Below are 20,134 nucleotides of genomic sequence, written 5' to 3'. Positions count from 1 at the left end.
ATCTATCTATCTATCTATCTATCTATCTATCTATCTATCTATCTATCTATCTATCTATCTATCTATCTAGTATTTGAACACCCTGCTATTTAAAAAAAAAAAATATTTATTATATAATATATTTAATAGAAATGTGTTTTATTTTAATTTGTTTGCAGGTCTATACATTTAAAACAATGAGAACTTGTCTGTAAATCAATTTAGAAATATAAGGAAATCCCACACACCATCGATATTTGCAAAAACTATATATAAAAAAAAGGGCTGGCTATGCCTGATGAAGAGACCAAAACGTTGCTAATAAAAAGTTTTTCACATTTTTTAAAGTATCGATGGTGTGTGGGATTTCCTTTTATTTTTGAGATTTTTGGATTTGTTTATCCTCTTTCCTACGCACCTCTCCATTATCAACAGGTGTGCGACGGTAATTGTCAATTCATTGAAAATTATTTTAGAAAATCGATTTTTAGAAACAAAAACATAAATTATATTAGTTATTTTTTAAATGATAAAAAAAAATGTTTTATGTGATGCTCTATGCATGAAATGTCGAGTGAATCTGTTACACAGTTACAAAGTTCTTACTCCCTAAAAATAACTGATTTCATTACTTAGTAACTTTTTGTCAAAAGTAGGCCTAATCTGTTACGTTGCTTTTGTGTTACCTTTTCAGGCCTTTGCTGGGCTTGCTTGTTTATTTTATAATAGGCTAACAACAAAAATAAAGGTCCTATTTTGGCAAACGTAAAGTCCATTGCACACCAAAAGTGAAATGATCCTTCGATGATCCAGCACACAACGCCGCAATTTCTCTCAACATACACTATTGTGTTATTTCACTACACGAAAAAAGTAATCCGCTTAGGCTACATATAACGCACGTTACTTGTAATGCGGGACGTGAGTTATGTTTGGAAGAAAAGCCAGAGTCAGAATCAATCAATCAAAAGTTGGCTAATATCGTGTGATCTATAACCTCGATACACAACGAGCCTGATGAGGGTACTTTTTTATCATCAGATCAATAAATAGGCTAACACTAAAATCAAGATTAAAGGATTTATCAAGAAGAAACATAGATTTGGGGAAATAAATCATAATGGATCATGTACATATGTGCATCTTTCTGTCCTGTCTGTAATTATCCACTACCTAGACTGATAATTCGTCAATTTAAGTTATTTTCCATGAATCCCTACATTGTCAGGGTCTCTTCTTCCCCTAACGTAAGGATGAGTGATCAAACGAGGGTTTCACATAATGGGATCCATCGATTTCAGTTCCCTAAATGCCGTTCCACCATCATTAGTGTAATTAAATGATTGTGCATAATTTGGAGCAACCGCGACGTCACCAAGGAGCGCGCCCGTCTAGGAAGTGACGTGTCGAGCCGTGCCAAAGGAAGTTTGTGCGGGCGCTGGGAGAGAAAGTTTCCCCGGAGCAGCAGCGATTGGAGCGGGAATAAGCCTGACACAGCCGCCGCGGGTGGACCGAGCGGACCGGAGAGGGAAGAAAGCGCGTTGGGTCGCGCGTGGATGCGTGTTGCGGCGTTGGAGAGGCTGCAGTGGATCCGTGTGGCCGTGTGATCGTTTCTCCGCCGCGGCGAGATGGGGAAGGAGCAGGAACTGCTGGAGGCGGCGCGCACCGGGAATCTGGCCGCCGTTGAGAAGCTGCTCTCCGGGAAGAGACAATCGGCCGGATCGGCCGCTGCGAGTGGAGCTGGATCCTCCGGGAATATCGGGAGCGGCGGACACAGCTCTTCCCACACGCTCTCCAGTCTGCTCAGGTAAGGGCGAGAGGCTTTATCTCCCCAGAAAAGCGGGGCTAGTTGTCACCTTTTACTCCAGTGATTTATTAAAAAAAATTCACGGTTGAAAGTCGTTTTATGCGTAGACAAAACGCGTCTCAACAGAACAAATAACTGAATATTTCCCATGAAAAAAAGATTATTGAAGCCTCTGTAACACTGTGTTGACTACTGGGGCATGTTGTCACACTGGTGTCGTCACAGATGACTGATTATTGACTGATTTGAGTTTGAGAATAACTAACTTTATTTAAAATCTAAAACGCAATTTAAAGTAAAAAACACCATATTTCACAGCTTATTTACATTCAGAACATGACATTCATGGTGAGGAACTGTTTCACATGTCAGTAAATAAGTTATATACCTTCCTTATATAAAGCCTTTTGTGTGGTTTTATTGTGCTTGGTAACCAACAGCTGCAGCACAAATTATGATATTAATTTTAGTTTGGATGACAAATATTTCAACTAACACTACACAGAGAAAAAGGGTATACATTTTACCTTTAGGGGTAACTTATGTAAACAACAGCTTGTTTGGGGCAGCACCCTTAAAATGACATTTTTATACCTTGTTTACTCCTAAATGGTGCATATTTTAGTAACCTTAAGTTACTACTATGAACCTTGTTGTGGTACAAAGACATCCTTTTTAAGGGTACTGCACCAGCGACAAGCTGTGCTGCTCCTAAAGGTACACTTTTGACATCATTCCAAGAGGGTGAAAAAAACTTTTGTTTAACTTTTGACTCAACCTTATGGCCCTTATTTTCTTGGAAACTGCTGAATTGGTTTTCTGTTGGCTGTCATAAAGTAGCTTGGAATCATAATCTTTCAAAAGACCATTGTCAGTTCTTTCTCAATATAAACACGACGATGTTCCTCTTTTTGTCATGAAAGCATGAGTAACATGCGCCATCATCCCTGCTATTACAAGGCAAAATCTAGTGCTCCGTGTCGTAATAACTGCGTTACAGTACATTCCTGCTGGATATGATTTGCGCCTGTTTACAATGTAGAGGTGTGTGTGTGTGTGTGTGTGTGAGAGACAGAAATGTAAATTATTCTCAGTGTAGTCTGTGAATGGAGAGATCACATTTGCATGCACTTGAGCTGGCAATTTCACATGTGGAGAGAGAGAGAGAGAGAGAGAGATTGAGTCACTGCTTGGTTTGTTGGATTGTACGTGTTAATGGCTGTCGATCTTACTATATATCAAAATATTTTTCTATTCAGAGCTTCTCACCAGATTAAGCTTTGGCAACAAAAGGCTCCCAAAATATTTTTTAAAGGAATTTTATTCTTTAACTCTGCAAAGCAGCGTCAAATTGATCAAAAGTGATAGTAAAGACTATCTTTACTATAGTACTATAGAAAATGAAGTAATGTTACAAAGTATTTCTTTTTCAAATAAATGTCATCCTTTTGAACTTTCTATTCATCAAAGAATCCTGTAAAATGTATCATGGTTTCCACAAAAATCCTATTTTCAACATTGATAATCATAAATGTTTCTTGAGCATCAACTCATCATATTAGAATGATTTCTGAAGGTTCACTTGACCATGAAGACTGTAGTAATGCTGCTGAAGATTGAGCTTTGTTCACAGGAATACTTTACATTTTTACATGCGTTCAAAATAGAAAATATTTTGCAATATTACAGTTTTATTCTGTATTTTTTATCAAATAAATGCAGCCTTGGTGAACTTAATAGTCTTTAATAATCATTAAAACATAAATATAATCATAATAAACATAATACATATAACATAAACATAATATATATATTTTAAAGGCAATAGTTGGAAATAATACACTTGTCAATGCGATGCATTTTAATACATTTTTGCATACAAATTTTGCATGCTGAAATGCAATGTTGAGCAAAACCTTATCTATGTCAGCCAACTAGCATTATTTAATAGTGTCTTCACAACAATGTTGAGTTGTTTTCAAGGCTAAAACATTACATGTATGCTCAATAGATGTAAAATGGCGACAACACAGAGCTAATCTAGGTAAATGATGAATCGGTTAGTTATGCTCTCCTTATTTTTGAGCCTTGCTTTTGCTCTTAGTCTTCTAGTGGCATTTTGCCATTATTATCACTATTATTAACCATCCATCTTACCCCTTTCATACCATTTTTTGACCCACGTGCACCGGCTCTACCTGTTCCATGTGCAAATTTATCAACTGTAGGCTTCATTTAGAGGCCAGATATCATGCCATCCGCCCTGCCCATCCCTTCTCCCCGTCAGAAGTCTTTGTGTCCGCTGGCATCTGTGTGTCTCGCTGGCTCAGTGGATCAGTGTCTGGCAGTGCTCGGTGGTGAGAAAGACCGGCTCAGCGTGTGTCAGAGGTAAATAAACGGATGATCGGCTGGAACTGGTGCCAGCAGGAGAAGAATAAAAGGGTGCTCTCTGTCTGCCCTCCCTTTGCTCACACAGGCCAAAGATCTTTAGGAGCATCAATCTGTATTTACTTACCAGAGACTGAATTATTGGCAGGTGTTAAAGGGAGTGCTGTGTTTGCGTGCAGCTTGTCGTTTGGCGTGCGTAATGTACATGTCAATAGTCTTTTGTGGTGTGAGTGTGTCTTACTCCGCTTGTGTGTACTGTGGCATTCCTTGTTATCAGATTTATCGTCACAAATCTGCACTTATAAACAAGGCCGAGTCCGCTTTTATCTCTGGTTGTGTGTTCGTCCACCTACATCATAATAAAGTCAAGTCACCTTTATTTCTATAGCGCTTTTTACAGACTGTTTCACAAAGCAGCTTTACAGTGATAACAGGAAAACAAAGCAACAGATTATTTTGGCCGTACAGCAGCTGTAGACTTGACTCTTGCGAATGAACATTGTAGCCGGAGCTACTTCTCTCTGTTTATGTCGTCTATGATGAGGCAGGCAGGGACTGGGCTCCTCCGCAGCGGGGCTGACCCAAACCGGTCTAAAATAGTCTGAATATAAGCGCTTATTAAATACAGGTGTACTGTAGTGATTCAGGATAAGAGAAAAGCACGGTTTGGAAAATTGATTCATGATGTACTCACTCATTTTTTGTACATTTTGAACACAAAAAAAATGATGGACAGCAGATACAATAACCCTCTCACACTCATGCTTGTTCGCACATACTGTAAATGCTAAAATAGTGTGTGTTGTTTTTATTTTTATTCGCATATTTGACAAATGAAGTCAGAGAAAAGTCAGCAGGCTATAATCGATCATGGTCTATTAGTGTATCAGTCCAAATAAAACTTCTGTCATTAATAACTCAGCCTCATGTCATGTCAACATTCATTTTGGATGAAATACAATAGGTTTCTGAACCACACATAGGCAGCAATGTCATAACTAATTTCAAGGCCCAGAAAGGTTGTAAAAAACATTTAAAGGGGGGGTGAAACAGTTTCAGTCAATCTCATGTCAATCTTGAGGACCTATAGAGTAGTATTGCATCCTTCATATCTCCGAAAAGTCTTTAGTTTTATTATATTTATAAAAGAAATATGGGCTGTACCGAGTCTTTCCGGAAAAAAACGACCGCCTGGAGGCGTATTGTGTGGGCGGAGCTAAAGAATGACGAGTGCGCAAAGCGGTGACGTCCTCAAGCGTGGAGAAACCCATGCTATCGATCTCAGTTAATAGATATGATCCAGAATCATTCGGAGGCTGAAATAAATTAAACAGGATAAACGGCAACAGCTGGCCGTCCGTCTCTGTGGTATGTACTGTATTTAGTGGCCTGTCAACATTTGTGTGTGTTTACTCGCAGTTTATGAGGACATGATTCGGTTTATGGACTATTGTATGCGACTAAACCTTAGCAGTAGCAAGCAAAACGGTTTTGCACGTCAGACTAGTGTAACGTTATATAGAACAACAATGGAGTCCGTTAGCGCATTTGAATGACGAAGCACGCGATCGTGTCGTTTACTGATGTTTACTCACGCGACGATAAGCAACAGCACAGACATTTGAAGCAGTTTTACTCACCGGCTGCTTCCAGAGCAGGACCGAACCTTTATCGCTGGGACCGCTCCGTCAAAAACACACTTCTTTGGTATGATTTGGTGAAGTCCTGTGACAGTAGTGGCCGTGAAAATCCACTTAGCGACGCGACTGAAGCGATGTTGTGAAGCTTCCCGTCATTTCTGCGTTCAAATCGGTTCAAATGCAGCGCTGCCTTCCCGGAATGCTGTGCTGAAGCGTTGAAGTCGCTCGACGTCACCCATAGGAATAAAGTGGAGCGCGGCGCGGACTATAACCGACATTAGTGTTCACGGACGAGTGGATCTGCAGCTGAGAGTGTTTATGGGCGTGCATTTCCTCTCTCTCGCTCTAGTCACGCGCGCGCGCACCCTACCGGGAGAAGAGCCCTTACGGCCCATACAAGGACCTTCCGATCTATTAACGTCAAGTCGACCCATACTCGAAAAAAACTCTCCGAAACTTGTGAGAAACCGGAAGGAGTATTTTTGACACAGAAATACTCCATCAAACGTCAAACATTAGTTTTTGAAACTTTGTCTATGTTTAGGATGGGAATCCAAGTCTTTAACAGTGTAAAAAGCTCAGTATGCATGAAACAGCATTTCACCCCCCCCCCCCCCCCTTTAAAATTTAGAGCTGAAAAAAAAAGACTTTTCAAATAATCGTTTTTTTTAAATGTGGTCGATTCAAAATACATTCTCAAAGGACACGAATCGACCCCCCCCCTCCCCCATTTATTTCCGCAAACATTGAAAATAAGATTAACATACATCTAATTACTTCTCCACTAGATGTCAGGCTCTTATTTGCCTTGCGCAATGTTACAAAGGATCGAGAGGATCGTTGTATTAAACTTGAGCGTTCACTGAAGCACATACGTTAGCCATTATAGACATATTCAAATCAAATGAGTCAGGACCAATATTTCAAACCTAATCGCTTATACCATTAACTGATGGTATTGTTTGTTGCCAAGGCAACTACTTGTGTCCAGGTATAGACCCTTTTACTGTTTGTATACAATGATGACGTAGCAACGTATGCGCGCACATTTTGGCAACAAGCTGTGGTGAGAATCAGCAGCATGTCAAGCTACGTGAGCGGATTAAGCAACACAAACCGAGAAAGTTATTTTAAAAAGTTGATTTTATCAAATGTTATTCGGCTACCAGATCCGTGTACTATAGTGGAGTGGATAGAAGATGTTAGCAGATATACAGTGGTCGGATATATACGTTTATTTACGTTATGTATATGGATATATACGTATATTTACTGTTGCTGTTTGACTTACAATATGTTAGGCTATCGTAGATGGTCTATTTCCCTGTTATCTAATTAAAAAGGCTATGATGGTTTTCTGTTGCTCGGACGGGGTCGGATCAGATGGCACAGACGTGAGCTTCTGACGGTCAAAAGGATAGCGTGCTGTAGACTAGTGCTACTCCGCTAACGTTAGGCATTCACTCAAACTAATCTCGCGGTGATGAGGAAGCCCGTGTGGTACACGTATCAATCATCCCTCAGCCGACAACTATGTTTTGCTTTTCCTATTTGCTCCATTGACATTCGATCAGTAGCCTACATGACACTAGAAGTTCAGTCTCTTCCTACTTTTACCTCAGGCAGTGACTGGCAATGAGTTCGATCTTTAAGAGATCTAAACTTTACCAATATGAGTCTCGAATTTCCCCAGCTGAAGATAATTATGCTCTGCTATGATTTTGTAGATGGACCGTTTTGAGAATACTTCTCTGTAGCGCTACTTTTGACGAAGTCCACTCGCTTTAGCCTCCTCACCCACAGGTTTTGCTGAATATATCTACTTTTTTCTGAAGGAAATCGATACAATCTACACCTTTTGCTGTATATCTGACGGCGCAACCCCAAACACAACACGTTTTCGTCATAGTTTCAACTTTAATCAACAACGTTCTTAACTATGTAACTGTTTACAGTAGTCGGCTGGTTCTCTTCAGTCTGTCAGAAGCCGCTCGCGCCGGAAGTATAGTGGTGCCGATTGTTACAAACATTCTGAAACTTCGGATAAACGCGTTGTAAACACAGTGCGGTGCTTCCAAGTTCTGCATCAGAATACCAGCTCGCTATTGGCTAGTTTGATTTTATCTTAATATGTGTTCTGGATAGAGACGAAGGTCTTGCTGGATTGGAACGGCTTCATTGAATGAAGATTCATTGTTGGGTGAAGTAAACATTTAACCATGATAGAGACGATAGTCCAACATTTTTTACAGGTTAATTGTGTCTCTCTAGGTAGCAGTATATTTTTTTTCTTATCGGTATAGTAGCTGTGAAGCCCCGTTCACACCGCCAGCGATTTTGTCACTGCATGTCGCCAGCGCCAGAGATTCATGTCGCTAGTGGGCGTTCCCACTACGGGTTGCATATAAACGTCATTAAATATATTTGTACTATAGTACCGTTTTTATTACTAGTGTTTTGCAGAACAGAGCAAGTTATTAGAATACATACACACTGTACTGTAATAGGTAGACCATATTGCATGCAGTTTAGTCAAAACTTACTTTATATCCCAACAATCCCAGACACGTTTTTCCATGCATCATTTTTTTAAATGTGTCTCTGTATGTAGGCTACACAGAGACATATTATAAAGAACAGGGGGCTTGCTAAAAGCTAGTATCAACAACTCCTTCGGACACCGCAGTAGCAGCAGTAAAGCAGACGGATCACGTGCACTCCACTGACTTCACTCCTATTGGTTGTCGCTCGCGAAAATCGCTTCTCGTTTGCATAAAGTTGAAATTTCTGAACTTGTGTCGCGTGTCTCGTGTCGCTTGACACGCCCACATTCTGTCGCCAACGGTCACTGTCGCTCGTGTCGCCGGAAGTCGCCAGCTCCATTGAAATGAATGGGATCATGTCGCTTTGTCGCTGCGTGTCGCTGGCGGTGTGAACGGGGCTTAAGCGGGCTGCTTGTAGACCGATCTCCTCTAATGCTCAGATGCAGCTGCTTCTGTGTTCACTGGTTTTCTCTGAGGGGTTTCTTCTCTTCAGTAGTCTCACATATGTACTCATTTAAGAGCTCTGAGTGGCTTTGGTCTTACACGCCGACGGTCTGGGCCTCTGTGGACAGTATCCAGCACTTGTCAGGGTCCTGCAACCCAAATTCACTCACACCAGAGATTTCCTTTCAATCTCTTCACTCTGTTTGTACTGCCTCTCACTCAAGCTTTCATCTGTGGAAGACTAAAGGAGGTATTTTGAAGAATGTTCATGCTGCTCTTTTCCATACTAGGGAAATTGGATCGGACATGATCAAAGACTGTCAAGCCACACAGAAGGATTAAAACATTCTAAAATTAGTTGTTCAGGTCGCATGTTTTATTTCAAGTCATATGATTGTTTTGTATGAGGAACGGTGTGAAAAGTTATCAATCACATTTTTCCAGCTGTGGTTCTCTTTCTCGCTCGTTGTCTGGAAAAGAGCACGATGGATCTTCTTCAGTAAATATCTCCTTTCGAGTTTCATGGTCGAAAGACATGAGGGTGAGTAAATGATGAACTCATTTTTGGATGAAGAGTCCCTTTGAAATACCTGTGCTGTGATGGAAGGGCGTACCACCAGAGGTTTCCTCTAGGAAACTAAAGAAGCGGCGCTTGCACTGGTTTCTGTCTTTGTGCTGTATGGCACGAGGCATCATGTTGAGACTTGTTGTTTTGTTTTGACAGAGTTTGAGAGTTGTTCTCTCTCCCCTTCATGGAATGTCGTTTCAATATGGCGGCGTCTACGGTTTTGGACATGCATTATCTGTATTCATAACATCAGTGTGCTCATCTGCTTATACATATTTTATGCCCATGTGCAATTAATTTAACATCGCTTACTTCTTCTTCTTTATTCTTCTCTGTCTGTCTGTCTATTTATATCTGCCTGTCTATCTTTCTATCTGCTTATCTGTCTGTCTATATTCTTCTGTTTTCTATCTGTCCGTCCGTCCGTCTGTCTATCTGTCTATATATCCTTCTGTTTTCTGTCTGTCTGTTCGTCTGTCTGTCTATCTGTCTATATATCCTTCTGTTTTCTGTCTGTCTCTCCGTCCGTCTGTCTATCTGTCTATATATCCTTCTGTTTTCTGTCTGTCTCTCCGTCCGTCTGTCTGTCTGTCTATATATCCTTCTGTTTTCTGTCTGTCTGTTCGTCTGTCTGTCTGTCTATATATCCTTTGGTTGCCTGTCTGTCCTTCTGTTTGTCTGTCTATATATCCCTTTGTTTTCTATCTGTCCTTCTGTGTGTCTTTTTATCTGTCTATAATCCTTCTGTTTTCTATCTGTCTTTGTCTGTCTGTCTATCTGCCTGTTTTCTATCTGTCTGTTTGTCTGTCTATATATCCTTCCTTTTTCCGTCCGTCCGTCCGTCTGTCTATTTGTCTATATATCCTTCTGTTTTCTGTCTGTCTGTCTGCCTGTCTGTCTGTCTATATATCCTTCTGTTTTCTGTCTGTCTCTCCGTCCGTCTGTCTATCTGTCTATATATCCTTCTGTTTTCTGTCTGTCTCTCCGTCCGTCTGTCTATCTGTCTATATATCCTTCTGTTTTCTGTCTCTCTCTCCGTCCGTCTGTCTATATATCCTTCTGTTTTCTGTCTGTCTCTCCGTCCGTCTGTCTATCTGTCTATATATCCTTCTGTTTTCTATCTGTCTCTCCGTCCGTCTGTCTATCTGTCTATATATCCTTCTGTTTTCTGTCTCTCTCTCCGTCCGTCTGTCTATCTGTCTATATATCCTTCTGTTTTCTGTCTCTCTCTCCGTCCGTCTGTCTATCTGTCTATATATCCTTCTGTTTTCTGTCTCTCTCTCCGTCCGTCTGTCTATCTGTCTATATATCCTTCTGTTTTCTGTCTGTCTCTCCGTCCGTCTGTCTATCTGTCTATATATCCTTCTGTTTTCTGTCTCTCTCTCCGTCCGTCTGTCTATCTGTCTATATATCCTTCTGTTTTCTGTCTCTCTCTCCGTCCGTCTGTCTATCTGTCTATATATCCTTCTGTTTTCTATCTGTCTCTCCGTCCGTCTGTCTATCTGTCTATATATCCTTCTGTTTTCTGTCTGTCTCTCCGTCCGTCTGTCTATCTGTCTATATATCCTTCTGTTTTCTGTCTGTCTGTGTGCTTGACTTTTTAATTTGAATTTGTGTGCCAATGAACTGTCTGTTCTTCTGGCAATCTATATGCCTCTGTCTTTTTATCTCTGTGTCTATTTGTCAGTCTATCTCTGTCAATGTTAATACATCTGTCTGCCCTCTCCATAACCTGTCTGTTGGTCTATAAGAGATTTTCTTTCTGTCTGACTGTCTGTTTGTCTATCTGTCCTTCTTTCTCTTATCAGAAAATGTCACTATACTTCCTTAGCCCCAGACTAGTAACATTTTGAGAGCAGTGTCACCAGTGATAGATGGTACATTCAATGAATACTCCACAGCTTATTCATATTAAACTGTTATTCCCTTAACTAAGACGAGTTGACTCATCCCTCTCTCGTCTGAGTGTGTGCTCTTAATCTCTCTGACGCACGGTGACGATCTGATAGCATTTAGCTTAGCCCACTAAGCCCAGTTCATTCACTATGGTACCAAACAGAGATCAAGTTAGAAGCGACCAAACACCTCCACGTTTTCCCTATTTAAATACAGTTACACGAATAGTTGAACGACCTAGTATGGTGACACAAAATAAAACGTGGTGCTTTTCTAAGTGGATTAAAAAGCAGAACTATAATGTGTAGCGGAATAGCACATCTGAGAGCACTTCGACTCAGCGCAGTAAAAAGTAAAAAAGTCTCATTTCTGACAATAAGTAAAAAGTAAAAAGTCTCATTTCTGACAATAAGGGGGAGGGGGAGATATGAGGGAGCATGTAACTGTATGTAAATAGGAAACACGTGGAGGTGTTTGGTCGCCTTTAACTTGATCTCTGTTTGGTACCATAGTGAATGAACTGGGCTTAGTGGGCTAAGCTAAATGCTATCAGAGCGAGAGAGGGATGTGTCAACTCGTCTTAGTTAAGGGAATAACATAGTTTAATATCAAAAAGTGGTGGGGTATCCCTTTAAATCCATGGTGAATGATGTCAGTGGTTATGACAGAGAATTCTGCGCCGAACATTTCCCAGTCTCACAGTGGCGAATTCAAGCGCCTTCTCTTCTCACTGGATATCCCAGCGCTGTAGTAACGGTGTTGGGTGATCGAGATCTGCCCGTCAATGAGCTCACAGCTTAAAGGAGCACTATGTAGGATTTTTGCAGTAAAATATCCAAAAACCACTAGGACAGTGTTATATATTTTGTTCAGTTGAGTTCTTACAATATCCCAAATGTTTCCAACTAGTTGTGAATTGTGAGAAAATTGCTATTTTAACCAAGGACACGGGACGTGTCAGCATAGCGTTTGAGGGAGTCGCCTGTTAATTGCATCATATTTGGCATAAGCGCTTTTCTCTTAGCAGTGTGAACATGTCACACAAATTTTTTTTGTTGGTTTAACTTAAAGTAACCTGGTTGCCTTAATTTTGTTTATTGAAATTAAAAATTTGAGTTGATAAAATGAAGGACATTTGTTTAATAAATAGAAACTTAAAATATTATTGTATCTGAACCACATAAAACCTTTGATAAATTATGAAAATAGCACTATTTGGTATGTTTCACTGCGTCATCAGAAATAAAACACACAATTACCCAATATGCTTACAAAATCTTCTAATAATCTTTATATAAAGGTTGTCAAATCTCAAAAAAATTTCATTGTATTAACTCAATTTAAATTTTAATGAACTCAATTTTAAGGCAACCAGGTAACTTTTTTTCTATAAATAATTTTTAACAGTGCAGCAGCGCCGAGTGAACGCACAAAGTAATGTCATAACATAATTTTAAACAAACTTAATTGTATCTAATATGATAAAGAGAGCTGCGTTACCTCATAATCATGACTAGAAACGTGGAAGTGCGGGCGCCCGGAGACTGTGTCCCGTCATAATAAAAGTCCCGGGGTTCGCGAGGCGTGTGGTTGTTTAACAATCGCTCCAGCAGCCGTGCTCAGCTCCACAACACTCGGTCCTGCTCTGCTTTACACTACAGTAACGTTAATAACCGCATGCATGAACATGATTTCTGCCCGAGTCCTATTTTCCACCGGCTGAGGTGAATGTCCCAAGGTGCTGCGCTCAAAATTGGCGTCATCAAACTACGCCTTTGTTTAGAATAGGCACCCTCCAGGGGACGGAAAGTTGCATAGAGCACCTTTAAACGCTTCCGTTTTGTTTGCTGTTTCTCATATGTAACAGAAATTGCTGCTCTTATCAGGCACTGGTCCAACAAAATCTAGTCGCACCAGAAGGGAAAAAAGGTTGCAAAATGCAACCATTTGGTCGCAGTCTGGAGCTCTTGGTCCAGAAGAACCCATCTGTAGGATTGGGATGATGGTTTTAGCAGGACAGGTTAGTTAAGTTCACTGCTCTGGCTTTACTCAGATCATCTATAGCTCAGAGAATGTGTGACCGGACCACACAATGAGACAATCAAACTCTGACTGCTGTCAATACTTTGGGTCATGTGTTAACCAAGTGCCTTTTAGGCTATAGATAACAACTGGTTTGGCTTGTATGACTGGACTGAGTTCTCGGCATTGTGGCTAAAGGACTGCTGTGAAATATGTTGGATACTGGTCAAGGGCGCAAAGGCAAATCTTACGTCCATTACCAAATCAGACCGCAAGCTTCTGTCAAAGTGCTGAGTGTTATTTGTCTAGAGATTCTGTTCGACTCTGTTCACACAGGCTGTCACTTTTGATTCCCACAAAACCTGGCGAAGGGAAGTTTGTCTGAAGGGTGGCCAGTGTTAGTGGTGGATTCCTTTGGTGCAGATGAAAGGCCAGGTGCTTCCTGAAGAACTGCAGCGTTTGGGAACGGATCGCGGTTGTGCTGTGAACTCGACTGTCAAAATGGAAAGACTTGAAAAGGAGAGCAAGAATCTCAGCATGCAGACTTATGCTACCAAGACTAGTCTGGGTGTTTTATTGTTCAATGATTCAATGCTTTGAATATTTTATGCTATATCATATCACACAGCTTCAATCAGTCTGAGCTTAGATGCGAGTTGTAATGGTTAAATGGTTTAGATTTGAAAAACCTGTATATAACCCAGCCTGTGTTCGTTGGTTTTGGCCGAGGATAATTGATGCTTTATAGAGGTAAGGTTGTTTTCCGCTTTCGTGTTGTGTGAATAACACACAAGGCTCTGTTTGATGTGGCTGCCTCACACACTCAGATCTCAGTGGTTTGGTTGTTGAACTTTGTGACCAAGGACCAATCTGTATCACTTCCTGTTTTCATTTTAAAGACTAGTTAAGCATATTTAGTGTATATCCAGTATCCAATATATCCAGCCAGTATATCCAGCCAAGATGAGGCCTTCTTGAATGTACTTCTACAGGTCTCATTAAAAGTTTGGCTAGTATTACGCCCAACCTGTTGTTTCCACTGCAACACTTCTAGAGAAACTATTTTAACACCGTGTCCTAACTATTTTAACACTATTTTAACACTTTAAGGACATTATATGTCCTTACCAGATGCAATGCATTGACCTGTTACATGAAAAAAAACAGTGCCTTTTCCATGTTAATCAGAGTTTTTGCTAACCGGTCGCAACTATGGCCACATTCGGTGGTCGGTACACTAGGGATGGCTCGATACCACAATTTTGGCTTCGGTACGGTACCACAATCTAATACCGAAGTACCGATATTAAATCGATACCACGCGGTCTGATATTAGCGCGGGTATATTGCACGCGAATGAGTACAATTATGCAAGTTTTGAGTTTATAAAGTGGGAAATTACCACAAATGTTTATTAGTAAATTAATCAGCAAAGCTTATCACATCAAATCAGTCATTTGAAAACTTTCTTGTGAGAAATAATTTCAGCGAAAATCTCTCAAAATGAGCAAATTGATTCTGGTTTCAAAAGACATTGCACTACACTAAAGCAATCTGCATAATCCGATTCGACATTTCACGCTCGTCTCGGGATGGAGAATGGAAATCATTTGAACATGCAAGCGATTTTATAGCACTTCGAATAACAGTTACAGGAGATATGAGCTCATAACAATGACACACACACGCACCAGTAACTTAGAGTTCCCACATTACACATTAAGTTTCCTTAAACAGTCAAATACACAGAATTATTGAACAAATGTCCGTCTTTAGTGAGTATTCACATAAACACAGTCGGTTGTGTCTAACGCGGATGTAAATAGTGCAATAGTACGCGTGGAAATATTATGAGATCTGAATGACATTAGGTGAAACGAAAGCTGGAGATTTTGTGATATTCGATCTTATGTTAGGCTATGTGTGTGTGCGTTGATCAGTGTAAAAAAAAAATGTCTACATGAGATGGTTTGAATGACCACTGACCTGTCGATCTCTTAAGAAGTCTTAAAGTCAGGATAGTGACAGATGCTTCTTGGCTAGGTTTGATGGTTCTTTATCAGTTTTCTAAGCAAAGTCATTACAAATTTCACTTCTACTCTCTTTATTAATTCGTTTCGGGCATCTTGAGTGAAATTCAACTGCTTTATCCATTTTGAAGGGAAGTTCCACTGGCGTAGTTTATTGGACCGATGTCAACAACTGTCTTTGGCCTCTGAATGATCCTGCTTTGACTGCATTAGCTCAGTCATGTGGTGGACATTTATCCATTCCTGCTTCTCCTCTTTATAGATCTTCGTCAAGACAGAGTGGCTTTATATTTTTATTGATTTGTAACAGTTAAGGACCTGTTTAAATGTCCATTTGATCAATTAACAATGTTGTGTGCGTTATATGAAGTACTTTTGTTTTACATTTATTGTGAAGGTAGGTAGGGAAGAAACACTATGCTGTCCTTAAGTTCTTCTCTCGTCTTGTTTGGCTGACATTCAAAGGCATTTTCCTTCATGAAGAAGGCAATCCCCAAAAGCTTTGCTTCAAGCTCAGAGAAAAACTTGAGACAAAAAACGTGGGTGGTCTAATTTTTTCCCTAATATTAACTATTTTACCCAATATTTGTGTGTGCTGTATTAATAGCCCAGCAATATTTTTTTGTCAGAGAAATTCAACGCAGTCTCTCCATTTTCAAATGGCATTTTTTAACCATTCAAGAGGAATCAATTGAATCAATTCACTGTGCTGCGCCCACATTCGGCTACTTATTCACCTAATATCGGTTTCTTTCTGTCGTTGGTTGCCGTCTCCATTATCCGCAAAGACAATGCAAATGTGTTGTCCATTTCAGACACCTGTAGAACTGCCAGACCGCTGAATGGTGAAGTAAAATCTTGCATGTTTTGCATCATGATCTGGTCGGGCTTTATAGATGCCATGTAGCAATCATCCGATAATCGATTTAACATTCAGCACGTCCACACACATTAAGATGACTTGCCTAGACTAAGTGAGGATGATTTCTGATATTGCACATCTAACCGCTCTTGACTTGACACTCTTCACACCCTTGAGTCATTCTCAGTGGCTTTTTCCACACGCCCACATTTAAACATTTCCTGTTGTGTCGTTTTATTTCTTTGTGTGTGTTTAAATGTGCATTAAAGCATCAGGATAGGAAGTGCTCTGTCATCTCTACTGTTTGACTGCAAGTCAAGAGTGACGAGCCTGAAGTCCCCTGTTAAATCACTTGCCTTCTTGCGTCTCTCGCATATATTCGGCTAGCTGGAATGTGGTTTATCAGGAACTGCACATTTCAAATGTGAGCTTGTTGACTATTCCTGTATCTCTGAAGCTGAAATTGACTGTCAGATTACCTTATCTGTGATTTAAACTGAATCTTACACAGGTTGAGTTTGGAGTGCAGTATCTGATAACTAAAACTATGCTACTGTAAGCAGGAAAACAAATAGTTTGATACCTTATTGCTTCACTTTGAAATGCGTTTACTGCAGGAAAGTTGGTAGTTTTCGAGCCTACAGAGGTGCTTGAGAGTTTGTGAACCACTTGCTGAATCTGTGATAATGTGAATAATTGGAACAAAATAAGAGGGATCATGTTGTTGTTTTTCATTTAGTCCTGTCCTGAATATTACATTTTCCATAAAGTGTTTGCATGTAGTCCATAAGACAAAAAGAAATAAAAATGAAAAGTGTACCTTTTGATTCCTAATGCGTTTCGTTCCCTGATGATCCATGGCTGTGTGTGTGTGTGTGATGGTTGTTCTTGAGTCTCTCGTTTGTCCTGACCAACAAATGACCTTCAGAAAAATCCTCCAGGTCCTGCAAACTCTTTTTCCAGCATCTTTTGCATCAATCCATGAATGTTTGCACCTTTTTTAATAGTTGTGTTTGAGTCCCTCAATCGTCCTCAGAGTGAAAAGAGGGATCTCAAAATGATACAGTCACCGCTGGAGAGGGTTCAAATGTGCAAAAGATGCTGGAAAACTGAAGAGTTTGCAGGACCTGGAGGATTTCTCTGAAGAACATTGGTCAGTTTAACTGCTCAAGACAAACAAGAGACTCAAGAACAACCATCACACACACACACACACACACACACACACACACACACACACACACACACACACACACACACACACACACACACACACACACACACAGACAGCCGTGGATCATCAGGGAACAACACACAGTAGTTAGAATCAATGGTTCATAAACTTTTAATGGGTAATTTTGATGAATTCAGCTATTTTATTATTTTAGACTATATGTAAGCATCTTTTATGTAAAATATTGTATTCAAGACAGCACTAAATAAATATAAAATAATGCTTTTTGTACGATCCCTCTTACGGTGTTATAATGATTCCCATTTTCACAGATTCTGCAAGCGGTTCACACACTTTCAAGCAGTGCTGTATTACTCGAGTAGTGGAGGGAATATTACAGCGAAACACTGGAAAGTCCTTTCAGAGTTCAGCAGTTGCTTTCACAACTAATGGGCAGTTTCACCCAATGAGGAATCTGACACCTTCAGGATGGCATTCCAGGAACTCAACAAGAACTGCACAGGAAGTTTCCCTTTCTTTCTAGGAGTAGAAAAGCAGAATGACCATTTATCAGAAAAGAACACACACACTTACACACACAAACCTTTACTCTGAAGCGCTTACTGAAAAACAAATCTGAAACCAGCAGAATAAGCATGAGTAAAGTAGTAGTATTAGGCAACTCTTAGCCAGTACATGATTTGTGTTCTTTTTTTTGGTTTCAATATTAATATAGCAGTCTTTTGAACCGAGGGAAGAGCATTAGCTTCTCCATGTTTTGTTTAGTTTGATCTATTTCGCGTCAATTCACCTCTCACAAAAATGTCCTATGAAACATGACAACAGGCATGATACTTAATTGGTAACATTTCTACTTTGTGTGTTTTCTCTTTAGTAGACTGTGTTATGTTAGCTTAGCAACATGCTAATGACAAACTCCTCAAATGGTAGCCGGGTCACATTTCTAACAACACTACTGTTCTCAGTTATGATATTTGTTTATTGGGAACAACAAAACAAGAAAACTGTATAATATTGTGAAATATTATTACAATATAAGCTTTTCTAAATCAATAGTACAATGTAATGTATGCCTGTGATCAACGCTGAATTTTCAGCATCATTACCCCAGTCTTCTGTGTCACACTCTTCAGAAATCATTCTAATGTTGATTTGATGCCCAAGTTGTTTTATTATCAGTGTTAAAATCAGTTGTGCTGCTTGATATTTCCTTGGAATATATTTCTTGATATATAGATTTTCTCAGGATTCTTTTATAAAGTTTAAAAGAGCAGCATTTATAACATTTTTTTTTGTAACATTTATAAATGTCTTTACATTTGTTTCCAATTTTCTTTCAAAAAAGGAAATCTCACTGAACCCACACTTTTAAATGAAATGGACATGATGTTTCCTATGGAGGCAGCATACAGCAATGCAGCTCCACTTTTCTTTCCTTATTCTCTTTATTAAGCATACTTAGTCACTTAGTCAGTTTTCCCCTGTAATTTATTTTTATTTTCCCCCTCCGGTTATTTGGGGGATATCAGCATGATTCTGTGAAATGTATCTAAGCATGGGGAACTTCATAAATAAATGGCGTTTAAATTCTCTGAAAATCTGCAGACATAGTTTCTGTTTGAGCATGTGCAACAGTCTTAAAGTAACAGCTTGTGTTTTATTCTAAAGGCAGCCGTTCGTTCTTCATCGTTTATGATGTTTTTCCCTTCACCTCCTCCCGTTCCTGGCAGGCCGTAACCCACCTGCTGTGTGCACCACCTACTCCTTCTTTTGGACTTCAAACGCTGTTTTATTTGGACACAGAAGAGTTAGCCGCTCTAATGTCCTTTCTGGACACCAGTTATTCTTGTCTAGACATTTTGATTGCTTGTTCTAATTTAGTAGCAACTGAGTTGCTTTATTGTTCTTCAGTGTCAGCAGAATGCCACAGAAACAGCAGTTGAGAAAGACCTGATATTTGTAATCTTTTTTTTCCTTTTCTTTTTTAAAATCTTGCAATGTTTGCATGTACAACAAAGATAGGCTTGGTAATTTCGGAGAGGTTGGTAATAGCGAGCTATCTTTGAAAGCATGAGATCCCAGCCCGTCCTTCAAAACATGAACGAGCAGAGTCTGCAAAGCATCACGAGAGACGGTGTTAAACTACCCCGTGTCTCAAAGCACATAACATTACAATAATAATGAGTGTAAAAGAGCTCTGACCTGCACCACCTGACTGACTTGATGGTGTTGCCCTGTCTTGAGTGTTCACACCCAAGTGATTTCCACTGGCGAGGGGCCGAGTGCGTGTGCAAATTCAGTAGATGGTGCTCCCGGCACACAAAAGTGGCAATCTCATTGGTCAGCCAGTTTTTTTTTTTTAACGTGCCGCATAAAAACAAAAAACTAACCCGGAATGTGAAAAAAAAAACGGGTTGCCATCTCGTAATTACCAGGGCTTGCAAAATCGCTTGGCCGCTGTCCTGGGACTAATGTCTTTTCAAGTCAGGCTACCAAAATGCATCTTAAATAGTGAAAGAAAATACATTTCTTGATGTGCATCGTTCACACTCCTTGACTTGTTATTTGGAGGAAAAATATGATTGCGTATGTTTTGACCATGCTGATTTGACCACAGTGAAGTTTAGCTGATCGGCTTCACACCTATGGAGAGCGGGAGGAGCATGCGCACGTTGTGCTTCACATTGCCAGCGCTTGTCGCGCGGAGCTGAACCGCTGCGCTCGTGTACTGCAAATACAGACGAGTATCGTCCATTCTGT

The 20,134-nt window shown here is 40.0% G+C and overlaps 1 protein-coding gene across 1 annotated transcript; it reads left to right on the top strand.

Moving 5' to 3' along the window:
* Positions 1-1,352: 1,352 nt before the first annotated feature.
* On the top strand, positions 1,353-18,612 carry LOC137078986 (ankyrin repeat and SAM domain-containing protein 1A-like). Its single transcript, XM_067446872.1, has 2 exons — positions 1,353-1,786; positions 17,686-18,612. The coding sequence occupies exons 1-2, from the start codon at positions 1,608-1,610 to the stop codon at positions 17,801-17,803; spliced, it is 297 nt and encodes a 98-aa protein (XP_067302973.1). The 5' UTR covers positions 1,353-1,607; the 3' UTR covers positions 17,804-18,612.
* The last annotated feature ends 1,522 nt before the right edge of the window (positions 18,613-20,134 follow it).

The sequence above is a fragment of the Pseudorasbora parva genome, chromosome 6 (assembly GCF_024679245.1).
Source record: "Pseudorasbora parva isolate DD20220531a chromosome 6, ASM2467924v1, whole genome shotgun sequence".
Taxonomy (NCBI): domain Eukaryota; kingdom Metazoa; phylum Chordata; class Actinopteri; order Cypriniformes; family Gobionidae; genus Pseudorasbora; species Pseudorasbora parva.
Note: the sequence above shows the minus strand (reverse complement) of the source record. Positions and strands in the feature narration are given on the sequence as shown.

What these genes read in the sequence shown, in the direction of transcription:
- LOC137078986 (XM_067446872.1), top strand. Translation starts at nt 1,608, where the DNA reads ATGGGGAAGGAGCAGGAACTGCTGGAGGCGGCGCGCACCGGGAATCTG. An exon ending in ACGCTCTCCAGTCTGCTCAG is followed by an intron (nt 1,787 to 17,685) that starts GTAAGGGCGAGA and finishes CCATTTTCACAG; the next exon opens with ATTCTGCAAGCGGTTCACAC.